The sequence below is a fragment of the Microtus oregoni genome, unplaced genomic scaffold (genome assembly GCF_018167655.1).
Source record: "Microtus oregoni isolate MIOR12 unplaced genomic scaffold, Mior012 000001F_ref0000356, whole genome shotgun sequence".
NCBI lineage: Eukaryota > Metazoa > Chordata > Mammalia > Rodentia > Cricetidae > Microtus > Microtus oregoni.
The window spans coordinates 51,776,832-51,793,821 of record NW_024543060.1 but is presented as its reverse complement, the minus strand read 5'-3'; the positions used below and the strand labels follow the sequence as shown (position 1 = coordinate 51,793,821).

At 43.0% G+C, this 16,990-nt stretch overlaps 1 protein-coding gene across 1 annotated transcript in view; it reads right to left on the bottom strand.

The window, feature by feature from the left end:
- Positions 1-16,990, bottom strand: part of Tm9sf2 (transmembrane 9 superfamily member 2) — a 53,054-nt gene that overhangs the window by 29,526 nt on the left and 6,538 nt on the right. The window contains exons 2-4 of the mRNA XM_041673391.1: positions 9,823-9,890; positions 7,315-7,408; positions 1,975-2,102 (exon numbers count right to left, since the gene is read on the bottom strand). Of these exons, the coding sequence (XP_041529325.1) occupies positions 1,975-2,102; positions 7,315-7,408; positions 9,823-9,890 (290 nt within the window). The remainder of the gene's footprint in view (positions 1-1,974; positions 2,103-7,314; positions 7,409-9,822; positions 9,891-16,990) is intronic.

Here is a 16,990-nt window from a genome sequence, read left to right as displayed (position 1 = left end):
TAGTGTATAGGAAGGCCACTGATTTTTTGAAGTTGATCTTGTATCCTGCCACATTACTAAAGGTGTTTATCAGCTGTAGGAGTTCTTTGGTAGAGTTTTTGGGGTCGCTTATGTATACTATCATATCATCTGCAAATAACGAGAACTTAACTTCTTTTCCGATACGAATCCCCTTGATCCCCTTATGTTGTCTTATTGCTATTGCTAGAACTTCAAGCACTATATTGAAGAGGTATGGAGAGAGTGGACATCCTTGTCATGTTCCTGATTTTAGTGGGATGGCTTTGAGTTTTTCTCCATTTAATTTAATGTTAGCTGTCGGCTTGCTGTAAATAGCTTTTATTATATTTAGGTATGACCCTTGTATTCCTAATCTCTCCAAGACTTTTATCATAAAGGGGTGTTGAATTTTGTCAAATGCTTTTTCAGCATCTAATGAAATGATCATATGGTTTTTTTCTTTCAGTTTATTTATATGGTGGATTACATTGATAGATTTGCGTATGTTGAACCAGCCCTGCATCTCTGGGATGAAGCCTACTTGATCATGATGGATAATTTTTCTTTTTTTTTTGGTTTTTTCGAGACAGGGTTTCTCTGTGGTTTTGGAGCCTGTCCTGGGAACTAGCTCTTGTAGACCAGGCTGGTCTCGAACTCACAGAGATCCGCCTGCCTCTGCCTCCCAAGTGTGATGGATAATTTTTCTAATGTGTTCTTGGATTCGGTTTGCCAGTATTTTATTGAGAATTTTTGCGTCGATATTCATGAGTGAGATAGGCCTGTAATTCTCTTTCTTGGTTGGGTCTTTGTGTGGTTTTGGTATCAGGGTAACTGTAGCTTCATAAAAGGAATTTGGCAATGACTCTTCTGTTTCTATATTGTGAAATACATTAAGGAGTATAGGTATTAGCTCTTCTTGGAAGTTCTGGTAGAATTCTGCAATGAAACCATCTGGTCCTTGGCTTTTTTTGGAAGGGAGATTTTTGATAACGATTTCTAGTTCTTCGCGACTAACAGGACTATTTAGATCGTTCACCTGGTCTTGGTTTAGCTTTGGTATGTGGTATTTTTTTTTTTTTTTTGGTTTTTAAAATGTCCATTTCTTTTGCATTTTCTAGTTTTGTGGCATACAGGCTTTTGTAGTAAGATCTAATGAGTCTCTGAATTTCCTCTGTGTCTGTGGTTATGTCCCCCTTTTCATTTCTGATCTTATTTATTTGCGTGTTCTCTCTCTGTCGTTTAATTAGTTTGGATAGGGGTTTGTCGATCTTGTTGATTTTCTCCAAGAACCAACTTTTTGTTTCATTGATTCTTTGGACTGTTTTCTGTGTTTCTATTTTGTTGATTTCCGCCCTCAGTTTGATTATTTCCAGTCTTCTACTCCTCCTGGGCGCATCTGCTTCTTTTTTTTCTAAAGCTTTCAGGTGTGCTGTTAAGTCTAAAGGAGAAACTTCTATACACCATGAATCTACATGGAATACAGGCGTGTGTAAGCAAAATGATCTTGAAAAGGGTGGATCTGGAGAGCCGTCAATGTCTTTTACATTTGAATACTGGACAGTAAGCGTATACTACTTAAGAACAAAACAAAATGCTTTTGATTTCAACACAAACTGGTAAACTTGTAAACGCTGCTTGGTTAAAAAAAGCATGAAGTAGCTGTAATCTGTTAGAAGGTGCTACTGGCAAATGCTGAATGGGTTTACTAATGCTCCTCCTCTTTTCCCCACAGCACAGACATGCTCCGTCTCAACCACACACAACCACAGGAAGCAGTGCAGCAGGCCCTGCTGAGTAAAGGCCCTACACAATCATTATCTAAGCACGGGGAACACTACTTTGAACCATGCTCTGGCATGGACACAAGTAAGTTAATTTGCTATATTTTCTGTAACCTCCAATTTACCATCTACAGACACTGAAACAGGAGCCCCTACTTCACCTTTGGAGCCCCGACCACTGACCCCGTCTCACCAGTGGTGCTGATAGTTCAGCAGCATGCTCTTTTTCAGGAAATCCAGCTTCTGTTTGTCTTCAGGCTTCTCCGTATTGTACGTTTTCGTGCAAACGAGCTTACAGTTTTCGACCTTATTAAATGTGAACTGCATAAAAAGAAAGCATTAACAATAATTATCCAAAAAGACACAGGTTCTTCCTAAGATAACAGATAATTTCTTAAGTCATCAATGTTGGTGATAAACATCTAACATCCACCACAGCTCACTCAGTAACACTGAAACTTTGATCTGATTCTCATAGTTAAGTCTGTAACTTTTCTTATCACAAGTTCTTCTTTTCTCTTCTGATGACTTTAATTTACTCATAGTCTCCATGTAAATAAGATCTAGAAGAAACGAAGGTAAAGCCGTTCCCCTAAAGCATGTTCTGAACTTCTGGAGTTGATAGTTTCTGTGCTAGCGTCCAAGTGGAGGTATCAATCAAGTGTTTGAGAGGAGACTAGGCAGTGACCACAATGTCATATTTGAATATCTAAAATCAAAGCAGATATGACCTTTACTCAAGTTTAGACAGCTCATTTTTCAGGACTCTATTTATAAAAAAGGTAAAATAAAGATCAGTAATTTTTTTCTAAATCAAATTTAAAGACTAGAAGGTTCCTCCAATTTTGAGCCCAGAATTTACTTCATATATATAAACAAACAACATTCACAGAACATTAATGACAGGTTCACGATGACTGTAGGGCGGGGTAGAAGGCACCGGCAGAGCAGGAGATGAGCAGCGAGCGTGAGGCTCGCTCAACCTCCAGAACTAGAACCAAACAGAACGCTCTATATAAACACTTCCATATTTCCAGAAGACTGTGACACATCAACTACATAAATAAACCATAATAATCTGTAATGAAAAAATTATTTCTAATTATGCTTCATTTCTAAATAGCCCACCTGACTTGCCATTTTGTTTGTTTTGGAAACAAGGTCTTACTATGCGACAGTCTGACTGCGTGCTCAAGCTCCTTCTAGCTACCCAAGCCTCCCAAACGCTGGGCTCTCGGTAGGTATGGACTACCATACCTGGCTAGCGTGTACTTGTGCACGTGGTATGTGATAGCAAGCTACAGCAGTGCTGTCCACTAGAGCAGCCCACTGCTGCCATCTGCCAGCTGACAGTTGAATTCTCACATCACTGACGAAGCTGAAGGCTCAATGAGTAAGGGAAAGCACGCACAGGGCAGAGTCAGAGGCACAGCCGGAACACAAATGAACAGAGATGTGCACTATCCCTCCTGCCAGTTATGCCTCAACCTAACGGCTGGCAACTGGAGTCAGCTGACCCAACCTCTGTGTTCAACTGTAAAGGAAAAAGAAAAGACCAAAGGAGGTGTGCACGCATGCACGTGTGTACACGTGTGCGGGGCGGCACACAGAGGCCTGTCACAGGCCAATGTCAGCCATCCTTACACCACTCTCCACTGCAGTCCTGACACAGGGTCTACCAGTGAACTGCAGCTCACTGACGTGCAGCTCCCGGCGAAGATTACAGGCGCATGCACTAATGTACCAGCTTTTAAGTGGGTGCTGGGTCCTAAATTCAGGTCCTGATGCTTATCAGCAAGCACTGTCAGCTGAGTCGTCTCCTCAGCCCGATGACATCTGACTCTATCTGCCAAGAGCTCGCATTCCCCTAACGCTCCTATGTTCTACACATATTCATATCATATTTATCAAGGCTCGCGTGTTCTACCCAACAATGAATAAGGTTGACCTCCTTATTCACATTTTAGAGATTAGAAAAACCAAGGCATAAATGACACAAACTAAGAAATGCCAGTCAGGATGTGATCCAAGACAGCTGAGCTATAAAAAGAATGTTAGTGAGAAATTCTCTATTTTAAATCTCATAGTTGTTGTGGATTTAATGGCACTCTTTATTTTTAGGTGTATGTCTGTATACTACATGCATGCAGTGGTCAAGGAGGATGAGCGTTGAGTCCTCTGGGACTGGAGTGACTGATGGTTGTGAGCTGCCATGTGGGTACTGGGAATCAAACCAGGGTCTTCTGGAAACACAGCCAGTGCTTTTAATTGCTGAGCTATCTTTACAGCCCCCCAGTACTTAAGTTTTGATAAGAATTTAATCAAGAATTTAAGCATCTTATTAGCTTTCAAGAAAACCAATCCCTTTTATGACACGCAAGCCCCATTTTGTCCCATTTTTACTTAAATTCAGTGCTGCATGGTGCATGTCCATGCAGAGGGGAGTGCCGTATGCATGGTCAGCCACTCTCCATTATCATTAATATACATCTTTACCTCTTCCTTAGCCAATTTTCTTGGCTCCACTTTTTGCCTATGCTTTGCCTACATGTAGAGTACTACCTGCCTGCAGTGCCCATAGCGGCCAGCAGAGGGTGTCTGATCCCTGAACTGCTTTGTGGGCACTGGGAACAGAACCTCCTTGGCCTTCCAGAAGAGTGCTCTTAACCACTGATCCATCACTCCAAGCTCTCTTAGCTCCACTTTCAAAAAAACAGGCTGATTCTAAGATTCCAGCTACACAATCTCCTCCCTTCTAGTCATGCCTAAGGTCTCAAGTCCTGTCTGGCCGGCTATAACCCTAACTGGCTCTCCCAGCTTCTCTCCTTACACTCTGAGTGAGTCTGTTCTCAACACGCCCTACAGTGAGCACCTGGGAAGACCCAAGCTGATGCAGACATCTCTAAGTCTGCTCAGATGTAAAGGGCCCAACGCTTCCGACAGCACCAAGGACTGAACCCAAGGGTTCAGGCACGCTAACAAGCGCTCCACCACTGAACCTGTACAACACAACACTTCCTCCTACAATGCAGCCCCAATACTCTTTTCCCCTCATGGCTCACTAGGCTCTGTATCACTCACTTGCTCCAGCTGTACTTGTTTGTGTACCTTGAACACTCCAGGCAAGTTCACACAGGGGACTGGCATTTGCTATCTGCTTCTAAAATACTTTCCCTAGGCATTTGTGTGGCTTAGTCCCTTACTTATTTTTAAGGTCTTACATTTTTTAATGTCACCTCTCAGTGAGCCTATTTCCACATTCTGTTTTATTTTCAGGAGTTCCTTCCAAGTAAATGGCACACTAAACACTTTAGCTGTCTCCAGTCTCCTCCTGTCACAAAGGCCAGAGATTTATTTAGTCCTGTCCACTGTCATATTCTCTATCTGGAATAGTGCCCAGGGTACACAGAAAGAAGTTAAACCACAAACGCTTTACCCAGTAAATGAATGAATGAGTGTTCAGATGTGAATGAGGTTTTATGATCCTCATGGTGTCTTATGCTCTATTTTTCCTGACCTAAACAGATGTCACAGGAAAACAGTGGCAGAGCAGATGACAGATGTGGAGTCTCCTCTGTCACTGGTTATCACTTTTGCTTTTACTGCAGATTTAAATAGGATAAAAACATCTGAAAATAGAATACAGGAAATCAAAATGAAATGAAAATATATTGCTTAGCTGAGCGGTGATAGCACATGTCTTTAATCCCAGCTCTCAGGAGGCAGAAGTAAATGAACCTCTGAGCCCGAGGCCAGCGTGGTCTAAAGAGTGAGTTCCAGGACAGCCAGGGCCACACAGAGAATCCCTGACTCAAAAAACTAAATGTGTGTGTAGACCGCAATACATTGATGGCTGGTGAGAAAAATCTCACCTCCCAACACCATGTTTTCATATGCCTGAGTCTTCAATGATCTTGAAACTTGGGACTGAAGAATTGAACTTTTGGTTTGTGGACAGGACCTTGCTATATAGCCTAGGATGACCTGGACGGCCCTGAGCATCCCACAGGAACATATGCCATCCTGCCCTGCTCGCCACAGACCTCGATCCTAACGTTTCTGGAGGTGCACAACTCTCTGCACTGGGCGTCCTTCTGTTCTCCTGTGTCTTCCACACGTTTAGAAATGTGGAGAGTGAGGTCCACCTAGAGGCAGACTCTCTTTTCCTGGCTTTCCCAGCTGACTGGTGCGCCAAAGGCTGTGTTGTCCCTGCAGGGTGAGACCCCTGCTGCCCTCATGTCACAGACACTAACTGACTCTTCTTTCCTACCTCTTTCTCTTTCCTTCTTTTCTTTCAGCTTTTGAGACACGGTTTCTCTGTGTAGCCTTGGCTGTCCTTGAACCTGGTTCTGTAAACCAGGCTGGCCTGGAACTTACAGAGATGCGTGTGCCTCTGCCTCCTGTGTGCTGGGAGTAAAGGCGTGCGCCACCACTGCCCGGCTACTCTTTTTGTTTTTGAGACCTCTGAGGACACTTGATTTTCCTGCTGGGATGACAGGCTGTGCTACCATGCTTGGCTTCGTGGTGCTGAGGGGAGATCCCGGGCTACTGTCCATGGTAAAGCACTGTACCAAGTCAGCTGTACTCCATTCCTCAAAAACACTTCTAGTGAGTCAAAGAGAAAGACAAGCTAAACAAAGACCAAAAACTACATTTAAAAAATCTCCTCAGCCGGGCGGTGGTGGCGCACGCCTTTAATCCCAGCACTCGGGAGGCAGAGGCAGGTGGATCTCTGTGGGTTCGAGGCCAGCCTGGTCTACAGAGCTAGTTCCAGGACAGGAACCAAAAAGCTACGGAGAAACTCTGTCTCGAAAAATCAAAAAAAAAAAAAAAAAAAAAAAAAAAAAAAAAAAAATCTCCTCAAAATACCAGTCGAGAAGCCCAGGCATGTCACACTTGGAAACAGAGGAATTCTAAAGACACTGTTCAAACAGAAGGAACAGACAGAAAGTGACAGAGACAACTTTCGCATGGCTAGAAAAGGGACAGTATGCTGCAAGGGCGTCACAGTATACGCTGTGTGAACAGTCAGAAAGACCTGCCAAGGGCGTCACAGTACACGCTGTGTGAACAGTCAGAAAGACCTGCCAAGGGCGTCACAGTACACGCTGTGTGAACAGTCAGAAAGACCTGCCAAGGGCGTCACAGTACACGCTGTGTGAACACAGTCAGAAAGACCTGCCAATGACACACTACGAAGAGAAGAAAGGTCTTTCTAAACCATGGCTTTAAGAAATTACTACTGGGGCTAGAGAGATGGCTCAGTGCTAAGGACCAGTTTTCCTGCCAGCACCAACAAAGCGGCTCACAGCACCTGCAACTCCAGTTCCAAGGGATCCCTTTGGGAATCAGGCACACAAATGGTGCACAGACATATACACAGACAAAACACACACGCACATAAAATAAGATTAAAAAGAAGGGGGGGGCAGCTCTCTACTGGTAAGGTTCAAGTTATTTAAGACAGTTCTCATAACAAAAAGAATCCCCCAAACTATTACTAAATAATTTTTATTTAACACTAAATACAAACCTTATATGGCGAAGGTTCAATTCTTTCCCCAAATAACACCTGACCAAGATTTTCAGATGGGCGTTTTCCTTCCGATGCTTGGCAAAAATCAAACCTGAGGAAAGAGCATTAACATTTAAACAAGATAACCACGAGGTAAGCACCTCTGCGCAATCTTGAATGACCCTGTATTTTATCAGCTCGTTCAGCGAGGAGTACCCCAAACACCACAGGTCCCACCAGATCCAGAAACTCTCTGTATTATATATAACTAAGAATTTGAAAAAAATTAAACATTGTAGCTTATTCTTGCAAAATTATAAAATTATTTATAATATAGCTTTATTTTTCAGGATTAATCTTTTGTTGTAAATTTTTTTTTTTTTTTGAGACAGGTTTCTCTGTGCAGCCCTGGCTGTCCTAGAACTCTCTCTGTAGACCAGGCTGGCCTTCAACTCACAGAGAACCATCTGCCTCTGCCTCCCAATTCCTGGGATTAAAGGTGTGCTCCACCACCATTCAGCTTGTAACTTCTTAATGGATGTTAAGGATGACACTTCCAGAAGATGTACCAATTTATACTACCTCACCCAGATATGGCGACCACCCATCCCTTCACTATGAGACCTCAGACTGGTGAAAGCAGCATCCAGTCACCCCAGCCTCTTCTGTAATGGCCATGTACTACGAGCTAGCTTAGTGATGCTGGGCTTCAATGTGCCACAGAAACTGCAGGGCATCCGTATCCACGTCGACACTGGCGTCACGATGGAGACAGGACAGCCGGCCACTGAGAGGAGGATGCATTTCAGAGATCAGACCCAGTCAATGCTCCCAACAGGAACAAAGACTGAAGAAGACATGCCGACGCCTTAACAAACAGACACCAGACAAGGGCATCAAAGGCTCTGTGAAGAAGGCTGTCAACTCAACTCGGCTTCTGCACTCCTTTTTTACATACACTTAGATTACTGGGCAAACACTTTTCTGTGTGGCAAAAATTGTGCTTTAGAACTCTTTGAGCCATGAAAAAAATTTTATGATTTTATTTTGTAAGCACCGGTGTTTTGGCTGTATTGTCTGTGTGAGGGTGTTGGATCCCCTGGAACTGAAGTTACAGGCAGGTTGTGAGCTGCCACGTGGGTACTAGGAATTGAACCCAGGTCCTCTGGGAGAGCAGGCAGTACACTTAACCATGGAGCCATCTCTCCAGCCTGAGAAACAGAGCAATTTTAACTCCTTTAGAATCTAGGAACTATGTAACAGCCAACATGGAATACAGCAGTTCAATGACTACAGGCATTTTTATGCAGCACATTTTATAAAACAACTTGGAAAGCCAGAAAATGGCTCACTGGGTAAAGTATCATGCACAAGCCTGACCACCTCATTGTAATTAGCTAAGCCATGCAGTGGTGGATGGAGAACACTGACACCACAAACATACCCAGACATGAAATAATAAGAAGCAATAACTTTAAATAAGTAACTAAGCAGCTGGGCTATACATAATTCTTACAAGTTACAAAAAAGACCAAACTGACTGCACACTGACTGACATGAAGGAGAACCCTGCTGAGAAAGGTGCAAATCAAACAAACTCACTCCTGCTTAAAATAAGCTATACAAATATGGGTATATACATTTAAAAATCCGAGGAAAAGATGTCTCAGAGACAAAATAGTGGTTCTTTCTGAGGACAATGTGAAGCAGAATTCTCTTCAAAAATATCTAGGAAGCCAGATGTTGTGGCACTTGGGGGGGGGGGCAAGAGGCTGGCGGATCTCTGTTGTCTACAGAATGAGTAGAGCTAGGGCTTGGCTCTTCCTCAGAACATGGGCTCCAGCCCAGCACCCACATGGTGACTTATCTCCATCTCTAACACCACTTCCAGAGCACCTGATGCATAATTCTGCCCCCAAACCAGGCATGCGTGTGCTGCACAGACATTCAGGTAGTCAAATCACCCATACACATAAATAAAAAGTTAAAAGGAACAAAATTAATTTTTTATAATCAGGTAAAAAAGGAAAATCCATCGGTTATGCTACAAAGCGACACAAGAACAGCAGTCCAGTTCTTCAAGCAGAATTTGCTGCTGTGTGTGCACATGCTGCCCCCACATGTGTGCAGGTCCCCATGGAGGCCCCAAGAGGTAGGGGACCCTCTGCACCTGGAGCCACCGCGTGAGTGCTGGAGCTGAACCCGGGTCCTCTGGAGGACCACATGTGCTCTGAGCTGAGTCATCTCTCCAGCTCCAGAACAGCAGGTGTTACCTCAAAGTGTTCTGAGCTGGGTGTGGTGTTTTCTTGCAATCCCAACATCTGAGAGGCTGAGACAGGAGATTTGCCAAGAGTTCGAAGCCAGAACGAGTGAGACTCCGTCTCCACCACTTCTACCCAAATCTTTAGACCCTCCGCATTTAGGAAATGAGTATGAACTTATTTCTGTAGGGAAATTAAAAGCTCTAAACACAGAATTGTGGCGCGTCACATGAAAGTTTATACAAAAACCAAGCAGGAAACTTACGCTGTATATTCATAAGGAAGAACAGATTCCACGGAGTCAAGTCGGTTAACAAACAGCTCTATCTCAGCCTGGAATGAGGAAGCATAGGATTAGAGCATGAACCCTGAAGACAGCACAAGTGCTCCAACCATTAAACCACTCTATCATAAATATTCGATTAATGAATTATATGCATTTAAAACATACCTATGAGCCAGGCGGTGGAGGCGCACGCCTGTAATCCCAGCACTCAGGAGGCAGAGGCAGGTGGATCTCTGGGAGTTCGAGGCCAGCCTGGTCTACAAGAGCTAGTTCCGGGACGGGCACCAAAGCTACAGAGAAACCCTGTCTTGAAAAACCAAAAAAAAAAACAAAAAAACAAAAACAAAAACAAACAAACCTATGTAACTTTTACTCATGTGTCTCCAGTATTTCTAATGCTTTTTAAATTCTAAATTTTCTATAATGTTAAATAAGATATTTAAAAAGCATTTGTCTCGTTGTTTTAAAAGTCTGCTCTCTAAATTCAGCAGCTTCATTTGACAGCACAGAAGTAGTTTATTTCTAGGGAAGAGGAGAGGGTTAAGAGGGTGCAGTGCTCTTGCCAAGGACCAGAGTTCAGTCCCCAGCACCTGAAGTTCAGCTCACAGCCTCAATCCAGCTCTAAAGGACGAGGCGTCCTCTCCCAGCCTCTGGAGAACAAGCACACACGTATGCACAGCTCCTAAATAAAAACAAAATGTACCTCTTAGAAAGTAATTTCTGTTCCAGAACAACCAGAGCTAGTCTCAACAACCAAACAAATAAATAAACAAACATAAGAAAAAAAACTTTTGCTGAGCACACACCTTTAATCCTAGAACGTGGGAGGCAGAGCAGGTACAACTATAAATTCAAGGCCAAACTGGTCTATAAAGTTAATTCTAGAACAGTCAGGGCTACAGAGAAACCTTGTCTCAAACAAAACAAAGCAGCAATTTCTCCCCAAGAAATGCTGCCACAGTGGTTAGATTTTCTCAACTAACCACACTGTAAATAGAATCCCATGCATTATATGCATTCTTAAGCAGCCAGGAGATGACCACGCGGTCTAACGCTGCTGGACCATTGCGATCAGTGGAGAATGACGCACTACAATTAGTAACCAGATCCCGTTCAACACAAAGGAAAGGGAGAAAGGCTAACTCAACCTCTTAGAAAACATCTTTCTACTACAGCTTTCAAAATTGCTCCTAGATATAGAGTAGCTTCCCGGGAAGCCATCTGAGTCCTGAAACACTTTGGGGGCTAACCAAATACTGAGACAAATATCTTCATCGAGTCAAGACTGCTGTGGCTACCTGTGGATGAGATCAAGAGGGTGCCAAGAATGGCATAAAGCCACACTGCCGTTCCAATTTCACCAGTACTCAATACTTTCTACTACCCCCCACTTACCAAAAGGCAAAACAAGATACGCAATGTGCAATGTAACAGGCCAATAGGGCCCACAAGACAGCTCAGCAGGGAAAACTGCTTGCTCACTATCCAGATCAACTTCTGAGGACTGTCCCTGAATTCAACATGCTTGCCTCTCCCTGTCATTAGGGGAAGAGTAAAACAGAGCAGATCTAAGTATAGACTGTGGGTCAGATGGCCTGGGTTACAAACCTTGTCCAATCGCTTAACTGTGTAATCTGGGACAAATTATTTAACAAGTCAGTTTCCCCACGGATGCTTCAGTTTCCTTATGGGCACAATGGTGGTAATACTCATCTTGTATTTTAAACAGTGCTAACAGAATGAGAAGATACAGACAAAAAAGACTGACACTACAAACAGGTGGAGAGTTCATCAGCTAAGCTCCTAAAGGCAGTATTAACCTTTGTAAACAAGTTTCACAGACAAACTCTATACTTAAGAAAATAGCAACTCAAAAGCCCACACTGGCTTCCGCCGCACAATATAAGTCTCTCTGCATAAAAATATGCCAATGGTCATCAGCAAACAAGACGGCAGGACGTGAGAGTTCAGCATCACAGAATGTTTGAGTAATTAAAGTCAAACACACACAACCACTGTGAAGGTAAAACTTGTAGCTGATGGTTTACTTGGTTAAAAGACTCTTTACTAACATAGCTATAAAGACAAACCTAAATTCAAATACTCTAACATCTAATAAAGAAAGGAAGGACTCTAAATCTAATTCAGGCTGATCTCCAGATTTCTCCTACATGACTCCAGATTTCTTTCTCTGAGACTTTCTAAGTTTTCAGTTTCAAAACCTGCAGACCTACAATGCTATCATCATCAGGCGTATCCTTTCCCAACCTCGTCTTGGGAAGCGAGGCTGCCAAGGCTTTAGTCCTCACTCTGACCCACCTGGTGGACAGGCAGGTTCCTTTCTCGTGTCTACGTTTTCTCGTTTGAAGAATGAGAACGATAATCCCGTTTCCTAGCAGTTTTTGAGAAGCTTCAGCAATGGCATGCCCAAGATGAAAGCTGCGGGCATCCTACTGTGCAGCGGTGTCCAACAGAACCCAATGTTCTCCATCTGCACTGTTGGACGTGACACCCTCCAGGCCATGGAGGCCACTGGGCACTTAGAATGTGGTCAGTTACTGGAGCTAAATAAATGGAATTCTTGACTTGTATTTAATGCTAGTTAAAGTTAAATGGCCATAGGAGGCCAATGGCTTCTAAATTGGGCAGAAGTAATAGAATATCAAGCTGCTTGGTGCCGTTTATATAAATAATCTCTTTGTATACTTAACATTTTCACTCCAGTCATCAGAGCCTTGTTCCAAAAAAAACAGCCCTCATTTTATTACTCCATCCCAGGGCTTCAAACCTTTCCTATAAAGAGACAGAGAAAACCGTTTAGGGCCTGTAGCACCCACTGGCTTTACCCTGTGGTGTAAAAGCAGCCCAGACAACTGGGAACTGAGGCCATGCCTGAGGTCCAGTAAGCTGAAAGGTCTTTAAAATAAAAACAGAAGTTCATGGGATTCTCAATAATTACTAAATAATTTTCTTCTTTCCTCCTCAACCACCTAAAAGCGTAAAAAACAACCTGTCGCTTGAGAGCCAGCCTTTTGACAACAGGCAGTGAGCTGCGCTGGACTCCGTTTCCCTGTAAGCCTCATTTTTAGAGGAAACCCCGAAAACCGGAAGGCTGCAATCTTTTCAGCTGCCCCCTTTACCATGCCAGCTGGTTTTCCCAGGACTCGGCTACACCCACACAACACTTTCAACAGATGTGTCATCAAGCACAACTACAGCAAACTTCATGGTCCAAACACCAAAGTGTCCTAGTATAATAGAAGGTCAAAGGTCCTTTTGAGCAACCTCTCTCTGTCCCCGGGTAGAAATTCTTCAAAGAGACTCATTTCTCCTGTGCGTTCTACCCAAAGCTAAATGCTCATCCTCAAGTATACGTTGCTTCTTTTCAAATATTCTTTCTAAATTTGTCCAAGACCAAATTAATTTACTTTATTTAGTCCAAATAAACTTAACAGACTCAACCTTGCTCTCTCATATAACTTGTTTTTGGAGCAGGGTCCCATGTAGCCCAGACTGGACTTGACCTATCTGTAGGGCCAAGGATGACCTTGAACCTCAGGATGCTTGGGATCACACACCCTGAAGTTGTCCTGTTAGCATTACATTCATTACAGCTCTAACACTACAAACTTTATTGGCATTTTTATCATAGATCTAATATTACCAATAAGTTAAAACATTTCCTGCATGTTCCTTGCTATATTTAACACCCTAATTAGCTTCAGGTGCCAGTCCTGGGGTTTACGGGAAAAAATATCCACCATTCTACAGCTATCCACTTCCTTAAACCCATACTTGTCTAAATTCCAATTTAAAATAGCCTTACAAATCAGGTTTACTAGTCTTCCTTTGTTTTTGTTTTTTGAGACAAGGTTACTGTGTAGCCGCCCTAGCTGTTCTGGAACTAGCTCTGTAGACCAGGCAGACCTTGAGCTCACAGAGATCCACCTGCCTCTGCCTTTGCCTCTCAAGTGCTGGGATTAATGGTGTGCACCACCACCATCCGGCCTAGCTCCTTCTAAAACTACATTTTTTTGGTTCTGAGTTAGGGTTTCGCTATGTGTTGTAGGAGGGCTGCTTGTTTGTCCCAGGCTGCTCAGCCCCAAAGAAACTACAGAAATTGTATTAATTAAATCACTGCTTGGCCCATTAGCTCTAGCTTCCCTTTGGCTAACTATTACATCTTAATTTAATCCATTTTTATTAATCTGTATATCACCACGTGGCTGTGGCTTACCGGCAAGGTTAGGTGTCTGTCTCTGGCAGGGCTACATGGCTTCTCCTGACTCCACCTTCTTTCTCCCGGCATTCAGTTTTGTATTCCCCACCTAGCTCTGTTCTACCCTATCACAGGTCCAAAACAGCTTCTTTATTAACCAATGGTATTCACAACATACAGAGGGATCCCACATCAGCCATTGAGCTAAAGTTGATCCTGAATTCACGTTCCTCCTCCTCTACCTCCTTAGCACTGAGATCACTGGCTCAGGGTCCATCTTTCACTAACTCTAGCCGCCAGGAAAGCCTCTGTTTCTACAACAGTGTCATTTAAACCAATTGTGTCCACCTCAACGCATCTGACTCTGCTGCTCACTAAGGTTCACACCGGTTCTTGTCCCACTCTCGAAAATTATGTGCATCTTACTAGTTTTTGCTAACCATGCATTTGGCATTTTTATCTAATAGCAAATCCTCCATTAAATTTACCTTCTCTGTCAACTTTTCATGATCTAGCAAAGTAGCCTCAAATTGTACACATAGGAAAGATATGGATAATGCCTCTATGCAGTATGTGTTGGTTCTGCTTTGTGATACAAAAAGTCTGTTATTATCAAGAGTTTTCCATAAAAACAGTATTCCTCACAAATCTTCCGCCTAGAGACAAAGCTCATTTTACCACTGCACATGAGAAGCACGAGATTAGTCTGGGACAGCACAGCACCAGACGGCTGTGGAGACACGACTCAGGAGCACAAGCTCTCCTTCAGGGGAGCTGAGTGCAGTTCCTAGAACCACTCGGGTGACACACACCTGCCTGCTGGTCTCTGCAGGTACCCATGGCAATACTCACACATTAAACAATTAAGTCTTAAGACTTTAGGTCCAGTCTCAATAAACATGTGATCTTGGACAAGTAATGACCTTGAATGTAAAGACTAAATGAGGTGATAATAAAAGAAAATGGTACATAAAGAAGATGGTCCATAGCTCCATAGCTGACGTGCAATTATAAATTAAATGAATATGTATATTTGTTGTCTGTTAGTCTGAACATCCTGAGCTTGGATAGAGATTCACTAGTGTATGGATAACCCTGGGTTTCTGTAGGAGATCCTCTAGCCGTACAAGCGGAAATGACTGTACATGCTGGGTCATTGCTTCTGCACAGCCATTGATCAGATCTCAGCTATTCAGTGGGTTTCTTAAGCTTTTCTGCTTGTGACTATAGCCAATAAAGTTTTTACACAATACTGAGTGAGTAATGGGTACAGAAAATAAGACTATAAATCAAACATTAATTGACAGAACAATTATTTGGTATAATATAATTATGTCAATTACTGAAAATGAAAGCAAATTTGCATGCTCATGAGGGGAGGTACTTGTCATTTTTAATATAAAAAAATAAATTATGGGGGCTGGAGAGGTGGCTGAGGTTAAGAGCACGGGTTGCTCTTCCAGAGGACCAGATTCAGTTCCTACCACCTATTCAGCGGCTCACAACCACCTGTAACTACTGCTCCAGGGGAATCCAATCCCTCTTTTGGCCTCTGTAGGCAGTGCATGCACACAGTGCTGACATATTTGCATTTGTTAGGGAGAGTTACCGAGTCTCTGCGGGGTTTAATTTTCTCATCATTAAAACAGCAAGCACTATGAGTGGCATTTAGGATATGGGCATGGGTGGGATGAATATGATCAAAATATATACGCGAATGGAAACGTCATATATATTGTACATAGTATGAAAAGCCACTGTGGTGGAGCGTGGTGGTGCACACCTCTAATCCCAGCCAGGAGGCCAGCCTGTTCTGTGCAGCTAGTTCCAAGCCAGCCAGGGCTACAGAGTGGTACCCTGTCTCAAAAAAGAGAAAAGCTTGCTGTTCGACAACGACCCCAAATGCCAAGGGCACACTGAAGATACTGCCTTCATTCATTGGACCTATGCAATATCAGCCAATGTTCATCTTAATTTCAGACCTACTCCCAAGAGTTCACTTTTAGGAAGCTGTGCTGGGGAATTGGGCCCTTTCTTTTCTGGTATCAAGTCTTCAAAACAGACTTATCCAGGAAGGAAAATGGGACTAAATATTTAACTTTTCTTATTAAGTTTGGCAAGAATGACTCTACTCTTGTACTTAAAGAAATCTTCTATGAATCCCTGGGAAAAAATTTATATGGCAATTTTTTTAAATCTGATTTAGAGTGCGGGGGTGTCCCTTCTAAATCCACCTTCCCAGTGCATGTTTCTATTTTCTGTTTCAGTCAGATCTGTTTTACTGCTAGAGACACACGGTCAGGCTGAAGCGCTCTTGCTTTGGCCTTTATTCTGCTTCTTCTCACTGCCACTGCATCAGCTCCACCTAACACTTACAGTGGAGAAAGGGCGCTCAGAGAGGAGGCACCACTGTATAAGGATCAAAGCCATCAGCCAGGCAGTATTAAAAGGGTCTAAAATACAATGGGGAAGGCCACACAAGATCTCACTGCCTAATGTTAGAGAAGTGGACTGATGTAAGTCTTAATGCAGACACGATAAAAAAAAAAAATCTTAGTAGGAAGTTGTTAAGTAGAAACTCAGGTTACAAGAAAGGGTGGGAGTGTTTTATTGTTCACGGAAGCTGATCTATTACTTACTCAAGGCTATTTCCTCATATCTCTGAAAAATAAAGTTCCAATTTTAGAGTGTATCAAAGACTGGAGTATACATCTGACCGTGGAGCAGGTGGTGTGCACACCTTAGTCCTAGCACTCAGGAGGTGGAGACAGGAGGTCAAGAGTTCAAGGCCAGCCTCAGACATTCGGATTACAAAGCCAACCTGGACTATACAACACCCTGTCTAAAAATACCCTAAAAAGAAAAAAAATTCGAAATTCTTTACATAGACAAATAACTTTTTTGGGGGGACTAACATCAATTCTGGAA